The following is a 22,444-nucleotide window of genomic DNA, read 5'->3' as shown; positions in this document are numbered from 1 at the left end:
TGTAAACAGCAATAGCCGTGTGAAATAAACCCACACTTAAGCACTGCTGTGGCAATTATGCGCACTGCTATCATTACCGACAGACCTACAGAAAAAGTATCCGTGCTATTAAACATATTTCAACTCCAAGCGGGAATGCAGTCTCATTAATAGAGTAGTCAATATGAAAGCAAAATATACCAATATACTAACTTCCCAAAGGTCAGCATAAAATGTTGACAAAGCCATCAGAGGGTCCAGGGAAGAAAAAAAAAAAGACTACAAAGCACTGTTGGTGCCAGTGAGGATGAATGACTGGGTAACTCGGGGGGGTAACACACTGTTTTCTTTAAACAGAAATGCCTGGAGTTGGTCCATTGGTTCAAAAGCTGCAAAAAAGGCAAACAGGGAGAGAGGCGACGTTTCGATACAGCCTGCTGCACTGCACCAAAAATTTACACAGCATACCGCACAAGCTCGCACAGCAGCTCGGATAGCTCAGCAGACTGCTTGTGTGTGTGTGTGTGTGTGTTAGACAAAGAGAGAGAGAGAGAGAGAGAGAGAGAGAGAGAGAGAGAGAGAGAGAGAGAGAGAGAGAGAGCGCAAGAGGCAAGCTGCAAGACAAACCCTCACTTTCAACAGTTTATTTATGCTGCTTACAATACAAACAGAACTCACCACAGTGCACCAGCCTGCTAACTCAACCTCCAACATCAGCGACAGGCTAGAGCTCATAAAATACCAAACAAAATCCACATTAGGCAGTTATCAGTCCAAACACAAGCTGACTCCATAAAGCTGTCTGTAGTAGCAAGCAGGACACGGGCTCATGATAAAGAGCAAAATAAAAATGTATAATAAAAATGTAGCATATGAAAATCAATGAAGACATGGAGTATTGCACATGTTAAAGACTGCATCTCTTTGATATTGAATGCATTTTCAAGCATTTGAGCTATCAACAGGCTTTGCATATCAACTTTCCCTGTGTCATTTACACTGAATCAGGCAACTCTCTACAACAATGTCAGTCAACTAGTCAGACTAGTAAATTGCCATGCAGCAGATCTGATCAAGGCCTGCTAAAGCTCACCTAAATCTAATTTGATGTCTTTTGCAAGTGCAAAAAAGAACACACGTGCACATATACAATATAGACATATGTAAAAGTTTCTCAGGATATGTAGAATTTATTCAAATATAGGGGTTTTGGGGTTAGAATTGTACCTGTTTTTTTCTAACTCTGATTGGCTTATTCGTTTTCTATAACAGCTGTGACCATAGAATCATTGATAAGGTTCATATCAATATTCTCTTTCTAATACCTTCTCATTTCTATAATGACAACTTACCAAGGAACCTTTGTGTCATTCCACATAAACCAATAATAAATTATGACTACTTGTTGATTTAGTAACAGTTGTTAGTTTCTGGATAACAGCACACACTTCAAGTCTTTTTTACAAATGTCAAGAGAGAGGAAAAAGACAAGGCAATTTAGACAACAGCTCTTTATAGCAATTATAATGTTGACGATTAAAAGAACTCTAAAAAAAAAAAAAAAAAAAACAAGAAAAAAGAGCAGCATGTGTTAATGAATAGAAATACAGTTTAATAACTGTGGTATAAAAGCAAGGAAAGCCCTATAGGATGCCCTGTTATTGTTAAATAATCAACTATGAGAATGTAAAAGGCAAAAAACAACTCCATTGTTGATTTTTCTATAACAGCATGCCCCTTTATTTTTTCTACTGCTTGCATATTGAGCAGTTGTATTAAGTCACATAGCTGGAATCCATGGAAATCTAAGCTTGTGTTAATTCTTACAGCAATGCAGCAATATATGACCAAGCTACAGTCTAAAATATGCACAATTTATCTAGGATCGAGGATTTAGAAGGATTTAGGAGATCGAGGACTTAGGACTAAAACGTGAATCCTCCCTAAACCTGTCATGATCAACCACATTTTCCTGGACAAAACTTTTTCTGTAATTGAAAATAAATATCTTATTTTCATTCACTTTAAAATCTGTGAAAGTGAATCTGACAGCTCTCAGTGCAGCATGGAGTATTTCCGTGGAGTAAATATACAGATATTTATAACATTCATTCCTAGAACAAACAAAAGGCAGTACAAAGCCACTGGGTCTATTCCAACATCCACATGCACACCGTCTGTGTCAAGAAAGGAGAAGCTCGTGGTTCAGAATCGCCAGCACACTGCCGTGGGGCAGGAGCAGAGAGCAGACTTGACTAGTTGACTACATAAAGGGAAATCATGCAGGATGGCGAGGAGCAAGGAAAAACAGGAAGTGCTTCTGAGAGATGAAAGGATTCGGATCCTGCCTGGCAGTTAATAGATCTTAACAGGGTGCAGCAAGAATCCCAACCCAAAACAACAGGGTTTAAACTAAGGTGGCATGAGCTACAAAAGCCTTAATGAATTTGACAAAGCAGAAATTAATTTGACAAACGAGTACATCAGTAGGATTTTTTTCCCCAAACTGTTCGAAATTTGAGATCAAGTCACAGAACAGCATTAAATCCATTTAATTTCCAGGACTTAATATACTTATTAAGAAATATGCAAAGATTTTAAGCAGTGGACAGATAACATGTTCTTATAAATACTATCACAAATAGAAAATACATTATTTTTGTTCGTCTTGTCTTTGTTGTTTAGTTTTGTTTCTTCAGTTTTTTCCAGAAGGTTGTAGTGGAAGAATTCATATTTAATTAGAAAAAATCTTAATAATACCCTCTGCTTTAAGTTTAAGTCTGAATACGCATACGCTTATGGTTAAACGAGCACTAAACAAACACAAATACGACTAGTGATGATGCATTACTTATCATTTATGCATTTCCCAGCTTTGTAACTTTTTATATTAGTTGTTACTAAATAATTCACAGAAGTTGCTGAATGAGAAGATGAATAAGATGATGCTTTAAAATTAATAATTGAATAATTAGATTCGGTTGCATTAAGACTGTAAGCAAATTATGCTTAATACATCGTATGAAAGCTTTTCATCATTTGAACTGAGTACATTTTGAGGCCACAAGCAGGAAGGTTTGATGTTTTTTTTTTTACTCTGAATCAGCATTCATCTCTCTGTAAACATGAACCTTTTTAATAATTATTAATAACTTTAACCTAAAAGGTTAGGCAATTTCCTCAGTAAAGTTGATTCATACTACAAAGTAGTGTTTCAAGTGTGAAAGAAGGCAACAGATAAAAACATCAATCAAACAAACATCACAAAATCGACACCAAGGAGCTTAAATGAGTCCATCATTCACCATTACCCTTGATTTCTCTGAATACCTGGAAGGACGCACATTTTATTACACTGAAAAGCCATCATCACACCTTAATCTGTGCCAGCATAAGACTAGTGTAAGCCAATGAAGACATCCAGTGTGCTTTGTAGCACCAAATTATTGCAGTTTACAAGCATAAAAAGAACCTGTGGAACAGTGTCCAAATACTGTATATACGCATCCAGATAAAAACTTTGTGAAGCTGCAGTCCTGCAACAGGAAAATGGGGAATCGTAGGATTTCCAAGATAATATACTGAGTCCCTGTAAAACACGCAGCCACAAGTCACATGAGATCATTCTGCTCTGCATTTTTTTACAGTCTCTGTCATTTGAAAGGAACAGCAGTGTTAGCGTTACATCATCCTCATCATCAATCATGTTTCTCTGAACTGTGCTGTGTATTCTATGTAGAGAATAAAACACAATGGGTCATGCTGTTACAAGAAAATAATTCACAACAGGATAGAGTAATGCATAATATATATACAGTATATTAGGGGTGTAACGATACACGTTTTTCTGACATTGCGGCTACGCACTCTGTCCCGTGGCTAGCAGCTAATACACATCAGTATTACCCATATGGGGTCTAACAAATGAAAACTATTTAATAAATTTTTTTTTTTTTATTTAATCAATTTAATTTGTTCCAATTTAATTGGTCACTCAGTTTAATCAATATAATAAAAAGTGTATTGCATTAATTTCATTTATTCTATTTTATATATATATATATATATATATATATATATATATATATATATATTTTATATTATAAAATATTATTTTCGATTTTATTTAACCAAGCAGGCATTTAATTAAAAATTTTATTTAAGTTTACAAATGTTAATAATAATAAACTGCATAAAAAAAAAACAACAAGCAATTGTATGTTTTGCATTTTCTAACTGTACTGAAATTGAAAAACAGAGGTACGTACCGTTACACCCAAATATACAATGTGCAGTAAAGATTTACTGTCCTCTAAAAAAACACTTAACATACAGCCATTATTGTCAAAATACCTGCCAACAAAAGTGAGTACACCCTAAGTGGACAAGTGTCACTATTTTGTGTGAGCACCACTGTTATCTAGCACTGCCTTAATCCTCCCGGGCATGGAATTCTCTAGAGCTGCACAGGCTGTTGCTAGGATCCTCTTCCACTTCTCCATAATGACATTACTAAGCTGCTGTATCTTAGACACGTGGCGCTTTTCCACCATCCGCTTGAGATGCCCCACAGGTGCTCTATAGAGTTCAAATCTGAAAACATATTTAGGCACTTCATCACCTTCACCTTCAGCAAGTCAGTTGTTATCTTGGTAGTATGTTTGGGGCCGTTTTCATGTTGGAAAACTGCCGCTCAGACCAGTTTCTGAAGGAATGTCACAGTACATGTTTGAATCCATGTTTCCCTCAATGAACCGCAGCTTTTCAGTACCAGCAGCACTCATTCAGCCCCAGACCATGATGCTACCACCACCATGCTTTACTGTAGACAAGACACAATATTTTTGGTAATCATCACTAGGGCATCGCTAAACATGCTGGACACCATCTGAGCAAAACAAGTTTATAATTTTTCATTCCAGTGATTCATGCTCTTGGACAGGTTGTCTTCAGCAAACTGTTTGAGGGCTTTCTTGTGATCCAGCTTCAGAAAAGGCTTCTTTCTGGGACCACAGCCATGCAAACTGACATCTTACATTGTGCTGCGTGGACCTTTCGCTTCTGCAACCTCTAAAGCAATGCTTGAAGCACTCATGCTTTCGTGTTTTGAAGCCAGCTTCTGCACCTGACGCACAGCACGAGAACTCAACTTCTTTGATCAACCCAGGCGAGGCCTGTTCCGAGTGGAACCCGTCTTGGAAAACCTCTGTATGACCCTGACCACTGTACTGTGACTCAGTTTCAGGGTATTACTGATCTTCTTATAGCCTAGACCATCTTTGCGGAGAACATCTATTTTAATTCTTGAATCCTCAGAGAGTTCTTGTATGGGTAAGTATGAGAGAATTGTACTCAAAACACCAAGTTTTAACTGCTCGAATACAAGATGAACGCATTTGTATGGACCTGTCAAGCAGACAAAAACAATAGCATGATGAAGAGGACATGTGGCTTTGCATGGTTAAGTGACATACAGCTGTAATCACTAGGGTGTACTCACATTTATTGCCAGCTATTTTGACAATAATGGATATAAATAATATATATATATATATATATATATATATATATATATATATATATATATATATATATATATATTGGGGAGCAAAGGAATTGCAGGTTTGAGTGAGCTAGAAAAAATACCACAATATACCAAATAAATAAATATTTATATAACCGTTCAACCTTTATGCATTTTGCGTAGGAGCTTCACATTTTAACAAAAAAGCCAAAAAGATGCTTTACTTCTCCCCTGATAAAAACAGTATTGTAGTGGTTTTCTTCCACAACAGAGATTTGTTTTAAATATAATAAAATATTTCAGTGTACGTCTGAATGAACTATCATTAAATTAGTATATATTTAAATCTGTTTTATTTGGTAATGAGTGAAACCACCTGAAAATATTATACCAACTAAAAATAATCAAAGGTAAATTTAAGCTTTTCTTTTGTTGGTTGACTTTTTTCAATAAAAAAAAAAAAATTGGACTTAAACAGAATTTGTGAAGCTTTTCTGTCCTGCAACAGTCCGAAGCCAGGAGTTGAAGAATTATATACAAAAATGGACAGGTTGTATTGTAAGGTTTCTTACTGTTCTCATACTCTGCTGTATTATAGGATTTTGGTTTTATTTTGTTTTATATGATGAGACAATAGGCAGTAATTGAACATCTTTTCACATCTTTGGGACTATTAAAAACTGTGAAGGGGTCATGGGGAAAATAAATCTGAATACATTTGACATACATTACTTAACTTTACCTGCTTATTCTGACACCTCTTTTATATTCTTAATTTCAGAGTTATTAAGACCAAAAAACACATTTAAAAAAGGCCTGTTGTGGGGGTTTTAAGCGCATTCCCGTGGCAGAAAACTTACTGACCTTTCCAAAGCAAATGTCTAAAACATCAGAGATTACAGAAATGAAATGTTAAATCTATTTGTTAATTGTAGACTTTGATTATGTGAAACATCCATTCATCAATACCTGTAAATGAATCAGCACATTGATAAAAACTTTTGAATGACAGCAGGCACTACTGTCAGATTTTTTTTGTTGCAGAAAATTAACCTTCTGACCAATCCGATTGGATACTTCATCAGCACTGTGGTATATTATAATTAATTACACAGCATGCCTTCTGAATTGTAAAGACTTTATAAATATGATTCAGGGGCTTTTGAAACATTGGAAGATGAGATTTACAGATTTCACATTAAATTTGATAGGAGTAATAATAGCTGGAACATTCAGCAGCGATGCACCAGTGTGCTCATTAACGGCTTTTATTACATCACTGAAACCTGGACGCTTTTTTAGTATGTCTTTGGGAAACAGAAAGAGCTCTTGGAAATAACCGTGTCACAATAACACAGATCGCTGCATTATGAGGTGACCTTCCAAGTGACAGTCGTGGAAAGAGTATTCACAGCAGGTTCTGCTGGTCATGCTTTGCTGTAGATTTTAGAGCTAGCAAAGAGTTGGTTTCATTTGGCTTGCTTTTCATTTCACAGACACACAAAACTAACAAAGGCGAAGATTCAAGGTCTGCACTTATTATTCAAGTTTTCACTTCAAATCAATTGTGTTGCTGAAAAATATTAAAGAATGTAAACACTTTAGCTCTTAATACAATGATTTAGTAATCCTATTCCCATCATGACATTACTGAAGATGAACGAATGAACATGGTGAATAGGACACACAGCCCCTCACAGGCACTTAATATGTTCCCAGGTCAATGACTATGGCATTTTTCTTATTTCACAAGCCTCATATCTGATCACCTGAATGAAAGAAATTCATCCAGAACAAGTCCACTCATATGTGATCCCAGTCATAAATTACATCTCTAATACACAGTGTATATTAACTTGTCTGTTCATGAATATTATTGTCTCAATTAGTACAGTAATACCTTCAACATAATGTGTTATTTTGCCTAATGGTTTTTATTATAGCAAATGTAGTGTTTATCTAAAAAAAAGGGGGCTAAAAAAAGCTGGACAGACTATATCTGGTTTATCATAGACCTTCCAGCTTAAGAATTACCCCATCTTCATGGTTTAGAATGAATCATAAATCAATGCAGACAATAACTTCCATCACAGTCTAAATCTGGAAGATGCTTTTTTAAGGAGGAAAAAAGCTGCTGACAGCAATAGGGATAAAGTTGGATACTGATTCCTTGGTTTTGTGACGGTATTATTAATGCCATAAATTTGTTAATTCGTTGGATCAATGACCACCACAACAAATACACTCACACTTAACAAATACCTTCTCTGCACTAAAAAAACAGCTGCTAAAAATCTTTACACATATGGACAATGGCTTTGCACTTTATTCCAAATAAGCTCTGTGTAGAGGAATGTACTGCATTTACTGTAATTTACTATTCTATCGTTCTTACTGTACTGTATTTTGATGCGTGCACATATTCACTTTGGTCTGTAGGTCCGGTTATGTCTTACTTAGTTCTTGTATGACTTTATGTTGTCCTCTGTAGCAACTTGTTCCTGGAGGAATGTTGTTTTCGTTTCACTGTGTACCATACCAACTGCGAAAATGACAATAATAGCCACCTGACTTGACTTGAACTTAGCCTCTGTGGGAAGGTCAGGGATGTACATGTGTATGGGTGGATAAATAGGAGATGCAGTTAAGAAATAAACAAATCATTTCACAGTTTATGTGGTTCACCTTGAATCTGCTGGAGCCCTTATTGCACCAGTTAGTAGCAGAGACATCATATTTAAGTCTGAAAAAAATAGTAACAAAAAAAAAAAAAAAGTGTACAACATGTCATCATCTAGTTGCATGTGAATAGTGTGAGGTGAAGAGTTTTTATTTTTTCACAATAAATCCACACCAAAACAGTTTAAGGTTCTGATTAAACCCCAAATCCTGTAGTTGTAAAACTCACTACCTGCTGTGTCCTTGTGCATCCTTCATTATGATCATATACACAACTTTTTTTCTGAACAGGAATTCAGAATGTTTTACTACATGTTGAAAGTGTACTTTTAAAATATTTCCTACAAAAATTCACTTCACTGATTCTGCTATATAACTGTAATATGTATTATAATATATTGCTTTTAAATAAAAGATTAGAACCTACTGTTTCAAAATAACTAGCTTTTTATATCTGAAGGCACATCGTGCATAAACTGTATTTGGCTTCACGCAGTGTGTGTCTGATGAATCATGTCCAATTACTTTTAAAGTATCTTTGATAGGTGACCCAATTTCCTGGATGTGTTTTATATTTCTGATTTCTGTTTGGGGTACATAATAGATTTACTACCCTTTTCTGATCTCAAGATTTTGTCATAATTCCCTTTATTTTAATTAATTAAAATGTAATGTTTAAGCTGGTATTACAGTAAATCACCAAAAGGTTATTTAAGCTTGTTAAAACCCAATACAATGATACATTTGATCAGCTATACATTATATCAACTATAGTATATAATACTATCATATATTGCTTTTCAAGATCCGTGTAAAAAGATCACTAAAGGAGAGCTAAACCTGTAGGTCAATATATTGCAAGACAACAGACTATCATGTATAATATCTTTAATGCTGGAACTGTAACCATATTTTAGATAATAACAATGCATGCCCAATAACACCACTAACATGTGAACATAAACCCCTTTAATAAGTTACATAGTCTCCAATACTACACACACTTGCTACAAGTGCGCTTCAAACCCAACAAAACTTATGTTTAAGACAAAACCCTTTTAGTTTGACCTCTTGCAGAAGTTCAGGTACAGTACGGGCCCTCATATTGTCCTGGGAGGAAGAACAATGCAGTTCAAAGGGGCAGCCATCCAAGAGCACTCTCACATACTGCAGTCGAGCAACACATAACCAATGGTTTGAAATGACGTGTGGCTACTCCTTTAAAAACTGTCTACCCTCCTGATTCTCTCTTTGACCTGCAATGCTTCACATTTTATATACTGTTAGAAGAGCAAAAAACAGAACTTTCAATATTTCTAACGATTTGGTATACAGTGGTCCCCCAGGGGTTACACTGTAAGACCCCCTGCAAGTCCCGAAAATCCGCAAATTTTGGACGCACTACCGCAGCCCCTATGGTACCTTGGGGAAATCATCTAGACCAGGGGTGGCCAACCCGTGGCTCGCGAGCCGCATGCGGCTCTTTGGCTGGTTTCATGCGGCTCTTACGTTCATATCGAAGTTTGTGTGTGTTTGATTTTTAATGTGCGTGTTCGCTTCGCTTGAGTTCAACACGGTATTTTTAAGACTTAAATGAGCTTTCTCCTACTGGGAAACTTTGCGGTATATCAGACCTGGGCAAACTACGGCCCGCGGGCCACATCCGGCCCTTTGTACGTCCCTGTCCGGCCCGCGTGAGGCCAATCATAAATTACAGGGATGCACCGAAAGTTTTCGGCCGAAATACCTAAATCACCGAAACAACACGGCAGAAACACAATTGTAATGACGCAATAAAAAAGCGCAGCAGCACACGGTTATCTGGATAAGAGCAACATGTCTGCGGTGTGCAGAGAGCGTTGTGCAAAACATGTAATGCTGAAATTTCAAGAGGGGGTGTATCTGCAAAGAGTTTCTCCAAGTCGGGATTAATTTATCACCTGAAATCCAAACATCCCGATTGCCATTCTAAATATGAGAAGAACGCGGCGCAGAAAAGTAAAGTCAATCCGAGCATGCGCACTCCGTCTGTAGAGGATGTTTTTGAAAAGGCAGGAAAGTTTTCCAGTGATGGTGCCAAGGCAAAAGGCATAACACAAAAAATTATGGATTTCATTGCCATTTGAATTGAATTTTCATTTCGGTGCATCCCTAAATTATTATCGTTGGTGTGGCCCTCTGACACAATTCAGGTTTCTCATGTGGCCCCTTGTAAAAATTAATTGCCCCCCCCGCGGTATATTCATCTCACGCACATGCGCATTTGACGAAAATACCGTATTGAACTCAAGCGAAGTGAACACGCACATAAAAAAAAACAAAAAAAACACAAAGTCCGTGAAATCAAAGCATCGATCTGTTCTGACTGACAACCATGTGAAAGAATTGCTTCGAGTGACATACGAGGCAGATTTGAAGGGGATTGTTCAAGGCAAGGAATGCCAAAAGTCCAACTAAGTAACATGCATAGTAAAAGAAAAACGCTATTGTAAATTATTATATTTTTGTTTGTGGACTTGGTTAAACTAAGAGTTTGTGTGTGTGTGTGTGTGTGTGTGTGTGTGTGCACACAATGTTCATTGTTGAAAATGTCCTGTGGTCTTACATTTACATTTACATTTGCGGCATTTATCAGACGCCCTTATCCAGAGCGACGTACAAAAGTGCTTTAAATCTCTAGTAATGAATAAATCTACACTGGTACGCAAGATTACAAACTTAATATAAATATATCTCGAATTCTACAAATTTGGAAAGTGCTAATTTAGGTATTAGAACTGTAGTCTTAGAACAGTCTTAGAACTGTAGGAGTCAATTTCTGTCATTATGTTGGTGTGTAACATTTACAATAAATCTGGCTGAGCAGAGGTGTGTGTGTGTGTGTGTGTGTGTGTAAGAGGAAGGGATGGGTGATGTTCATGTGTGCCCATGTGTATGATGTGGCTCTTTGCGGTAACACAGTAAAAAATGTGGCTCTCGGTCTCTGACTGGTTGTCTTGACCCCTGATCTAGACATTGTCACTTCACAAATGTAATAGTGTACAGTATTTGATCAAATACATAGTTTAAAATGTCATTCCTAACGTTCCTGAACATTCGGTCCCGTTGCGGATTCCTGCGAATTTTAAGATATCCGCAACTTCCGAACCGCGAATTATCGGGGGTTGACTGTATAACAGTTTGACTTGCCTGTTCTGATCTCAAGGTTACATTATTCAGTGATTGTCAATTAAGACTTAATGCTCAAATAAGCATTACGGTAATGCACCCAATAGCTTTTAAATCTTGTTAAAGCCCATCCCACACTCAACCACTCACCCTACCATTTCCAGCAGTGACCTATTGACTCCATCCTCTCATTACTTTACCCTGATCATTAGTGACTGATATAGGATTCATACACATACACCAAACCACTTCTTTTTGTACTTTACAAATTCCCAGAAACAGTAAAATGTGTTTAGTCTGCGCATTTATTTCTGTAATTTGTATTACATTTGTCAGGTTGCTAATTAGCTAACTGCTAATTCTATGGCCTGTTTTTGTTATCTCTGGGCTGCCATTTTTCAATTTAAGGAAAGATTTGTATGTACCCTATGTAAAATCATTATAGAACAATTATTAAATAAAAAGCCTTTTTTTTCTTGTCTTATATTTTGTTAAATATTCTCCTTTGGATTATTCATTCGGATCAAAATAAAAAAAGGTTTTTTTTTGTTTTTTTATATATAATCCTGTTTGATGCTTTAATTGTTTCACACACTATGAATGTAGAAAGAAGTGCTTTGGCCTCACTACAACGAGATCCTGATCAAACCCCAAGTCCAGTAAGTGTGAAACATACTTCCTGCTCAGTCATTATACATCCCTAATCGTGTATACAATATTTTTTATTGAACCAATCTGTACTAAAAGTACTAAAAGTGTATTTTTAAACATATTTCCTATATTTCCATTTGATATACAACTGTAATATGTATTAAAATACTTTGCATTTGGTAGCATTACATTTTTCATTCACTTGAACTATGAGAGACAAACCTGTACACAAAGGCAGCTCCATGAAAATATAGTTTACGTGGGTTAGAGTGGGAGATCTTGAGGGACCTGCTGTAGACCTCTGACCTCACACCTAGTGATAACCTTAGAACACTGGCTGCACCTCAGGCCCCTCACCCTACATCAGTACCTGACTTTGTGGATGAATTAACACAAATCTCTATAAGCACACTCCAAAATCTAGTGGAACATCTTTCCAGAAGAGTGAAGATTATTATGATAGCAAATTGGTACTAAATGTGGACTGGAATGTTCAAAATACGAATCTTAAGGTCAGGTGTCCACAAACCTTTCTCCATATAATGTTAAAAGATCAGAACATTTGTAAATATCAGACTTTTATAGAGCCCTGACACAAAGGTCAGCATTCAACAAAAAAAGCTGGGAAAATAGGGAGTTTTTATTTTCATTCAGTAGAAGATATCAAGCTCATGGGACAAAAAGGGGCCTGATTAACAGTTTAATACTGGAGCATGTTGGACATGGTGCATTGCTAGCATGGGATATTTTAGTCATTTTGTCATGTAACAAGCAGATAAAAGTAGAGGTTTTTAACAGAAACATAAACACAAACAAGCTGATAGACAACATAAGACCATGGATTGACAGTATATATGATGCATGTATTTCAAATACATATTTCAAATAATGATGACAATGGCTCCATATTTTATATCAAAATACTTTGGTGTTTTGTATTTTTGTAGTTTTAAAATACTGTAAATTACTTGTAAGAAGTCTACATGATGACATCATAAAAATGCGGCCTCTGATTGTTGCCTACTCAGCAGTTTGCCCAGACTTGTTGAGATCAGAACAGAAAATTGATCCATATGGAAGAAGGTGGTGAAAGTAATAAACGAGCTTCCTTTAAATAGGTGTCCAGTAAATCTTCCAGTGTTCTGTACTGTTGAAAGATTTATGATCAAACTCTTGATGTCACCCAAATGAGGATGGTTCCCCTTTTGAGTCTGGTTCCTTTCAAGGTTTCTTCCTCATAACATCTAAGGGAGTTTTTCCTTGCCAAAGTCGCCATGGCTGCTCATCAGGGATAAATACACACCATTCACCTTAACTGTTGATTTCTGAAAGCTGCTTTGAGACAATGTCTGCTGTGAAAAGCGCTATAGAAATAAACTTGACTTGACTTGATAAATAAATATCTGATTGCCGGATATTGTACCCGAATTGAAGTAGCTGTTTAGTAGGCTCCTGATTTTGCATACCAATGCATAAATGACTGCCTGACACATAATATATTATTATATTTATGATTAATCACTAAATCATTAATTAGTTAAAAACTAGTTGCTGTGAATACAAGTGCCATCAGTCGTCTTCTTATTATAAATGACTCGTTTCTCATTGAGTCAGTGTTGCTGATGTGAAGTAGGTCCTTCGTTACCAAACACCAAGTAACTAAATTAGGATACAATTTTGAGCAAACTGTTAATCATTAAACTGTTGATTATTCTAAAACTAACCTTCATCTGGGAGATTACAGGGATATAAATGTGAATATTTGATCTGTTAACTGATTGCATGTCATATTTATTGCGTAACTCGGCCAGAGAAAACACGCTTCATCAACTGAGTCGGTGTAATGATGAAGGAACAATCAAACAGGGCAATTGATAGAAGGTTTGCAAAGAAATTTCATGCTCCCTCATATAAGTATTTTTTTATATTTTTAAAATACAAAAATACAGAAGTTTATTTTGATACATGTTGTGGCTGCTGTGTTTTATAGTTTATTTTGATACAATCAAAGTTAAAGTATTTGATTTTGATATATTTTTTCCCATCCCTGCATAATACAAGTGTAGTGCAAAGTGAAACAATAAACAAGTGCTATTTATCCATGAAAAGCTATCAGGTACAAAGATCATAATGTGCCATGGTTTAGCAAGATACAGTGTCTGACTGGATGTGTAGTCTATTAGCATAAACCTGACACATTTCTTCAATCATCTTTCCTTAATATTTCACACAGTAATCTAAACAGAATAGAATAAGCATATGATATAATTTTCCTTTAGTTCACCAGTTCAAACTACACATCAAGATCCGTGCAGAGATTGGCACACAGTATGAATGGCTTAGACTGTTCCAGCATTAGTCTGTAATAACTCTCCCTGCAGCTGAATTATACCATGCATAATTTGCAAAGAACAGGATTTAAGACATTTTACACTGGCAGCAGTCCTGACAATTGCGTAAAAATGGGTATTATAAAAAATAAAAATCGCACATCAAGCACTTATCCAGTTATTAAAATGACCAGGTTTCATATTTCACCATTAAAGAAAGGTCTGAGAAAAGGTAGCACTTTTCAACACTACTTTGCCCTGCAAATAGTTCATTTAATGCACCTCATTCAGTTCAAGAAGCACTTGATAATCAGTTGAGCAGTTAAAATGAATACTGTAGAACATACACACTACTGTCATAAAAAACTTTCTTTCGGCTTCTCCCATTAGGGGTCACCACAGCAGGACCATCCGCATGTTTGATTTGGCACATGTTTTTATGCTGGATGCCCTTCCTAACACAACCCTTCCCATTTATCCGGGCTTGGGACCATCACTAAGGCTTGTGCAACCCTAATGGATTGGGTTAGTTCCTGACCGGGGATCGAACCCGGGCCGCAGCGGTGAGAGCACCGCATCCTAAACACTAGACTACCAGTGAACTGACACTACTGTCATAAAACAAAAGCAAAAAACCAACCTTTATTGGTCAGGAGAATTATTTAGACTAGAAAGCTGAATGCTCAGTGACACTGATGTGAGCTAATAAGCATCCTAATGCCAGTTTGGGACAGTGAGCATGCTAATGTTAAAGTTACACTATTTCCATTCATGTTATTAAGTAATGCAAAAAATACAACATCAAATTATAGCTAAATTAAGAAAAAAATAATAATTACTGTCATTAAGTTTAATGCTGTACAATAAATATTACAACAACGGTGAAGATATTTTAAAGCTGCAAATCAATATTCTCAAAATAAAAAAATCTGTTGAAGATGCATACTGTATATAAAATGATTTCAACTCATTTTTTATTTATCAAATTCATAGGTCTTGAAACACTTGTGGGAAGCTGAAAATCATTATAGTTGTTTGAAAGTTTTAGTGAAAGCTATGTAAAGGACCTACATGAAGTACCTATTAGTGTCTAGTTGTCACGTCACTGCTGTAATCAATGTTACAATATATCTCCCACAGTATTAAAGGACTTTCTTATCACCACATTACTGTGAATTATATGCTCTGTGTCCTTATTACTAGCCTTTGTACCTTTGTATTTGTATTCAAATTGTCTAGTTTTTGACTCCTGACTTATCTAGTTTATGCTGCTTTCTAAAGTTATTAGTGTACATTCCTGAATACACAGTAATATATATATGGGTCAGTGATGCAAAAACACTGTGACCAGAAGAAATCTTAAATTTTTCCTTTTACACTTGGACCATGTGTTGAGTCGACACCCATCAGCTTTTAAAAGTAAGAAATTTGGATGTAAAAGTAAGAAATTTGGATGTATTTTTCTAAAAACTGTCTGAACACCTTAATTCACATACAAAATATAAGATTATGTTACGAAATATATGTTAATAAACATGTTTAAAATGACCTGCTTATATCAACATCGTTGGCTGGTGGTTTATTACTGTGGACTTTTAAAATAAGTGCTAAATAATAGTATAAGGATATTACATGAATATAGACAGAGAAGACTCAAACAAAGGGAATAAAATATACAAAAGAATTCTGCAAAATGAAGGGAATGCATGACACAGAAAAATGTAAAAAAAAAAAAAAAAACTTGTCTAAAAGGGACACCGTTTGGTTAAAATTAAGTTATTAATTAAGCTGTGAGACTAGAATGTGGTACATGTAATTACCCTTCCTTCTGATTTTCATGAGATCTTCTATACATTTTTCAATCTTTGTTAAATTAATGCCTAGAAGGGCTATAAACTATCATGAATATGGATGTAAGTTTAATTAACAAGAATGAACAAATCCTTCCTGGTTTTCTGCTGTCTTACAATCAAAATTGTTTCTAAAATATTATAAAAAATATAGAATAATCAAAGTACACAAAGTATTTTTTATTTTAGCTACTGGTAAAAATGTCATATTTAATTAACAAAACATGCATTCTTTCATGAAAAAGCCATGAATTTGCACTGTAATATTTGTGTAGAATGAACCAATATCTTTTTGACGATGCATTTTGCTAAAACTAAAACTAATATGCCGAAAGGTATCTGCTAAATACATAACTAAAATCTTCTGTGACAGGAAGCAGCTGCTTGCATTGAGAATTTGAAATGTGTGTTATTCATTAGGAAGGCTGCTTATGTCAGCTCAGTGAATGACAGCTAGGTTGTTGATGACTGGCAATGCCATGTGATTGAATCATCATTAGAGCTGCACAATATGGACAAAATAATTATATTAGGATTGTTGACTGTTACAATTACTATTTGTGTCATAACACAGTAAAAGTGATTATTGGTCTGAATGCATATTGACCATGGTTTTTATGGTTGTTGCATGTAAAAGCCATGCAGTAATTCATAATTCATCTGGACACCCAAAGAAACACTCAACTGAAGCGCCAGGGTCAGGATGCTCACAGCATTTAATTAAACACTTTGTAAGAAGTAGCTTTGAGATAGTTACTTACATGATGTAATGTTTTTGGGGAAAGATTTATTTAAGGATGTTTTTTTTTTTCTGAGACAGGTGTATATGGACCTCGAGATGGTCAAATAATCTATATCAATTAATAATCATTAAAAGTGGTAAACACTAACAATACAATTATATAAAAGATTAATTTTTCTTTCAGCCTAATGTGAACAATCTTCAAAATGGACATGAAACAGGCTCCATACTTCAGTGCTGACTTTGGCTGTGTCTCACACATGGCCAGCAGGAGGTTGCTGAGTGTTCTGGTAGAGTGTACTCACACTTAGTCCCTTACTGCACTGACCCTTGTGTGCCTTTAGAACCTGCAGTTTTAGATACGTTCAGACCAATACTTACTCACAAGCTCAAATACATCTTTTTTTATTATGTATCTACATGCCAAAACAAAGCAGACCATTATATATAAATGATAACAACAGGTTTTTATGCTTATGCAACTTTCATAAGATAAATTTACTTTATATACAAATACAGTGTTCAAGTATCAGTCAAAATCAAAATACTTAAGTAAGGCATTTGATATTAAACTGGTTACAAAATTTCTGGTCTCTGGTGGTCTCACAACGGTCCCTATCATCTGATCGATGGGGTGGGAGGGTTAGGTTCATTTCCATTGCAACAAACAGGTTACACTCTATAATTGTACACCTACAAAGAAAAGCTGGATCTTATAAAGTGGTCAAAACTAAATGAATGGAATGCCATTTTCATATACTATAAATATCAAAGGATTGTCTTCCATTATTTGAAACACAAATGGAAAGTCACTAATGCTGTCAACTATTAGATATGTGTTTAGTCTGCTTTGATGCAATATTAAACACAAGGCACATAAACTATTTATTTAGTGCACTGGGGACTGGGGACTGGGGGCAGCAGGGGAAAAAAAAGACCTTGCACAGTGGCCTAACATAGAAACACACAAAACCACAAGTGCTGGTTTTGGCAAAGAGTGTAAACTAACAAAGCTGCACGCATCACTTCACGGCATGGAAAGGGAAATCATTTCAGAATATCTCATTTTCATCTGTTTAAAACCATCTGTTTTGTTTCCTGGTGGAAGCAAACACAAAAGCTACAAATGCACAGTGCAAAGTAAGTCAGCTCTTAAATTAACCCTCTATGTTCCCTGAAAAACAAGTCTCTATGATCTCTGATGAGTCATAATCATGAGGTATAAAACCAGATAATAGACGAAAAGTATATGGCACATAGTGTGGAGAACCAAGGGTCACTTTGAAGGATTGTCAGTGAATGTCATCTCATTTATTAATATGCCACACAGACATGAATATAAGCTGTCTGAGAAATGAATCCACTGCATAGACTCTTTTTGCATCGCTGTTCAGGGGAGAGTTTCTTGAATTTCTAAGGAAACTGGCAGATTGAATAAAAGATGGGCTGCACAGGCTTTCACTGTTTCCTAGAAAGAAAAGCAGCAAAGTTTTTAAGATCTGCAAAGATTTTTTTTTACTGTAAAACTACAGTAATTGCTGATCATGCGGCACTAAAGTATTATATAGCCCGACTAAAATGATGTGAAATTAACCTTAAAGCATAACCACTGGTATAACAATTCGGACACGTGCACGAAACAACATATCTGCTTGCATGCAGGTCTCGCCTTGCAGATCCGTGTCACAGTGTGACATAACAGTAATATGAAGCACAAGTGAGACCACATAATGCTCCTAGCTGGTAGTGGGCTGCGTGCCACCATGCACATGCTGGATCCTTTGCTAACACTGTACTTAAATCCTCAAATCATTTACATTATGCTAAGGGAGGTAGAGCTCATGGCAGGAAAGTAATCATTACTGTAAAAGGGATTTATGTGTGATCTGAGTGGCGACCCAAGCTCTATAAACAGTGGGAACTACAGTATTCTGTTACTAACGAGCATATAAAAGTACCAGCATTCAAATGATGAAAAAGTAGTTCCTCTCATATCGCAACAATTAGTAAAAGAAAAAAATAAATTTAAAAGTAGAGTATGCATGAAACAATGTTTCCTTTCATTACCCTTTGAGAGTGAAACAAGTTATCATGATCAAAAGCATTGTTAACATCATATAACGTGCTCTTATTTACCATACAAACAGTTATATTGATTATTTATTTAACTGCTTGTGTATGGCATGTAGGTAACGTCCTCCTTTACTATAGAAATGATAAGGTCTTAAAGTGAGCTTGTTAATATGAAACAGAGCTGTTACAACACAGAGAGATTAAGAGAGAGAGATTTATTGATGGCCATTGTATAAATGAAGCTATTAAATATTTGTTATGTTTGATGTGAACAAGGTGAAGTACAGCATCATTGAGCACAGGAAATTAGTCCTGATGTCACCTCTACTGCTCTTCTAATGGGCATACAGATATTTGCTTGTAGTTTGTTGCTGGGAAAAAAGTTGCAACCTTTTGTTCTGGATAAGGTGTGTAGAAAATGTTGCAAAATATTGTGCTTAGCTATATTTATTGTTATTAATGCACACTGATTCCAAATCAATGCCTGCTGTAAGCTTGAAGATAAAGGAAATCCTTCATGACGACAGAACATTAAAGGGTGCTTCTATCACAATAGGAAAAACAGATGAGTAAGCAAGAACATTGTCCCCACACACATCACAAGTTGTGCCCCGTCTCCCAGTGGAGCAAAAAAAAGGTACTCTTAATCCCATAATGCAAAGTTCCACGGAAACCGAAAAACAAACCTCTGTTTACCCTGTGTCTATAGCATCAGCAAACGCACTCATTCACACCGTGGCACTTCTGGCACTGTCATGTGCAAGACTTTATCCTTGCCACGCAAACATTTTCCATCACAGGGGCTATCTGAAAGTGCCATCTGCTGGAACAGAAGACATTCATAGGAAGTGTACTTTTAAAAACTTGTCAAAATGCACTGTCTGTAAAGTACAAGCGAGCTTTGAGCTGAGAAACATTATGCAACACTAAAATCTACAGACAGGGCCAACTCTCTCTCTCTCTCTCTCTCTCTCTCTCTCTTTCATTCTCCTTTCCATGCTCTTACTGCTCCATGTTACAGAACTAAAAGTACAGACTGGGCAGGAAGACAGCCCGACACTCTCCTCGCTTCATTATCACCGAGCTGCTGAGGTCCACAATTGCAAGGCAAATTAATCAAAAGCTCACACCATCTCGATTCACAGCCAGAACAGACATGATGCTTTTATTTAACTGTGAATGTGTCCCTCTGGATGTGACCACAAATCTAATCCCATTTGTGTAATCAAACTTTGTGGCCTGTTGTGCTATTACTCTACCAAATGTGTTTATGTAACTTAATCTAATTATACCCACAAAATGAGACAGATTAAAATATCTATTGTCCCAAAAGTACAATGAGTGCTTGTTTCATATGAAGCTTGTGAGGAATCACACATTTCATTTTAAACAAGTGTTAGCAACAAAAAAACAAACTGCGATTTGGATTGTGTTTCTTGTGATATCAACAGGCCAAAACTCTGATGCAACATGTACATTGGTGTTACACAAAAGCACCAAGCTACTACCCTGTAGAAAGTGAAGTGTGTTTTGGAGGTGCAATCTGGACTTTTCTAGTGCAAATGCTGAAATGATTAGGCTTCTTTCCCAACTGGATGGTGCACTGCAGCTCATTTTGTCATGAGGATCAAGAAATATTGAAGCTAATGGGTTCGGCACCAAACATCTTTCACCTCGATCAGCATGGCGGAATGGAGTAGGAACAAGTGTTTCCCTATTCCATGTCCTCAAGGTTCATTGCACAGTTCCGTATTTCCCATACTCAAATACCTGGTACATCTTATCAGCTCATTACCAAGGCCTTCATGAGCTTGAGTGTGTTTGCGAGCATGGCAAAATAAATTGTGCAGTGCGGGCTTTTGCTTGCAAACCAGGATTTGGGATCATTTGGTGCATTTATGATATAAAGGTGAGGACAAAATATCCATCATGCAGTGTCAGCAAGGAGCAAAATCTCTGTGATCCACTTCACTGCAGCGTGCGTGTGTGTGTGTGTGTGTGTGTGTGTGCTTGTGAGCTTGGAGGGGGGGTAACTATCTATCAGGTACATCAACTTCTTCCTCTTGTCGCATCTTCTGAGTCGAATTATATGTAGTGCTCTCTAGGTGCTTGAAAGAGCCTGTTGAAATGCACCGCTGGTTCGATCTGTGCGCCTTCCTATAGCCTTTGTGCAGTGTAGATCAAATGAACTGCAGCTTGGATCCACGCAGAACAAAAGTAAACTGCAGAGAAAATGTAATTTAGAATAAAATAAATAAAAAGTCTGCACATGAGCTCATGGTCAGATTGCAGCTCAATGCAATATAAACAGCTCGTGCACTGCACAAGGACACATTGCAAACTAATTGCGTTCAAAAGGAAACATTAAGGCCACCGAGCAGCCAGATTCATTGACAAGTGATGCAGGGCCGCTGCAGCATCACTGGAATGACACCAGATATTCGAGGATCTTTTTTTGTCTTTCATCCAAAACACACGCAGTCTGGAAGAGCAGTATTTTGGCAAGCCCCTAACGATATGTGAGACTGAGTTCAAAAGTTGGAACACCATGCAGCACGTTGCTAAACTTAATGCACCTACACACAGAGGGACCACCGACGTCTGCGTTTACTTGCTGCACAGAATATGCGTGATTGCGGATTGCACCGTGTGTGTGTATGCGTGCGTGCGTGCGTGCGTGTGTTTGCATGCACGCCGGCACAGGTGCCGAATGCAGCCCCGCTTACCACTTGGGTTCTTGTTCTTCTTGAGACTCTTGCCACAAAGACACTGCAGCATATGCGTTCCTTTGCTGAAAATGTTCCAAAGAAACCACATTGATTTGGGCGAGGAGCGATCCAGCAGCTTAGAGACACCCTGATGAAGGAGAGCTCCTTATTTCGTTTGCATAATAAAAATGATAAGGACAGGAGGAGGAATTAAAAGATGAGGAAGCAGCAGGGGTTTGAGGTGGACGGCACACGACAACGCGGACCAGTTCTCCAGGAACATACGGAGCATAGGAAAACAGGTATCCACCGTGGCTCCGGCGTCTTTCATTCACGTGCTGAAGAAACAAGCGCCGTCGGGCTCGCGCAGCCAGCCAGCCTGCTCGGTATCAGAGGGCGCCGCCACGCACAGTCCGCGTGAAAACGAGGGGAGGAAAAAAAAAAAAAAAAAGAAAAGCAAATCGGCTGTGGAAAAATCGCATGTGTCGCGCGAGATGAGATGAGATGGGGTGGGTGTGTGGGAAGGTAAGGGGGTGTGTGGGGGGGGATAGGTTTGAGACGAGACGCGACGCGACGCGATGCGACGGCAGAAGACGCGGCGGACCCGAGCTGCGCGCTGTAGGAGCCGTCGTTCGCCTGGCCAGTTGGGTTCACCGCGCGGCGGAGGAGCGACAAGGGTGGATCTGCACAGCATCCAAAAAGCAAAGACGAGACGAGTCCTGCTTCAGAAGCGCAGAAAT

At 37.1% G+C, this 22,444-nt stretch overlaps 1 protein-coding gene across 1 annotated transcript in view; it reads right to left on the bottom strand.

Annotated features, from left to right (window-relative positions):
- Positions 1–22,123, bottom strand: part of fgf14 (fibroblast growth factor 14) — a 139,256-nt gene extending 117,133 nt beyond the window's left edge. Inside the window, exon 1 of the mRNA XM_046845015.1 lies at positions 21,723–22,123. Coding sequence (XP_046700971.1) covers positions 21,723–21,813 — 91 coding nt within the window. The 5' untranslated portion in view covers positions 21,814–22,123. The remainder of the gene's footprint in view (positions 1–21,722) is intronic.
- Positions 22,124–22,444: the final 321 nt, after the last annotated feature.

This window comes from Silurus meridionalis, chromosome 3 (genome assembly GCF_014805685.1).
Source record: "Silurus meridionalis isolate SWU-2019-XX chromosome 3, ASM1480568v1, whole genome shotgun sequence".
Lineage (NCBI taxonomy): Eukaryota > Metazoa > Chordata > Actinopteri > Siluriformes > Siluridae > Silurus > Silurus meridionalis.
Note: the sequence above shows the minus strand (reverse complement) of the source record. Positions and strands in the feature narration are given on the sequence as shown.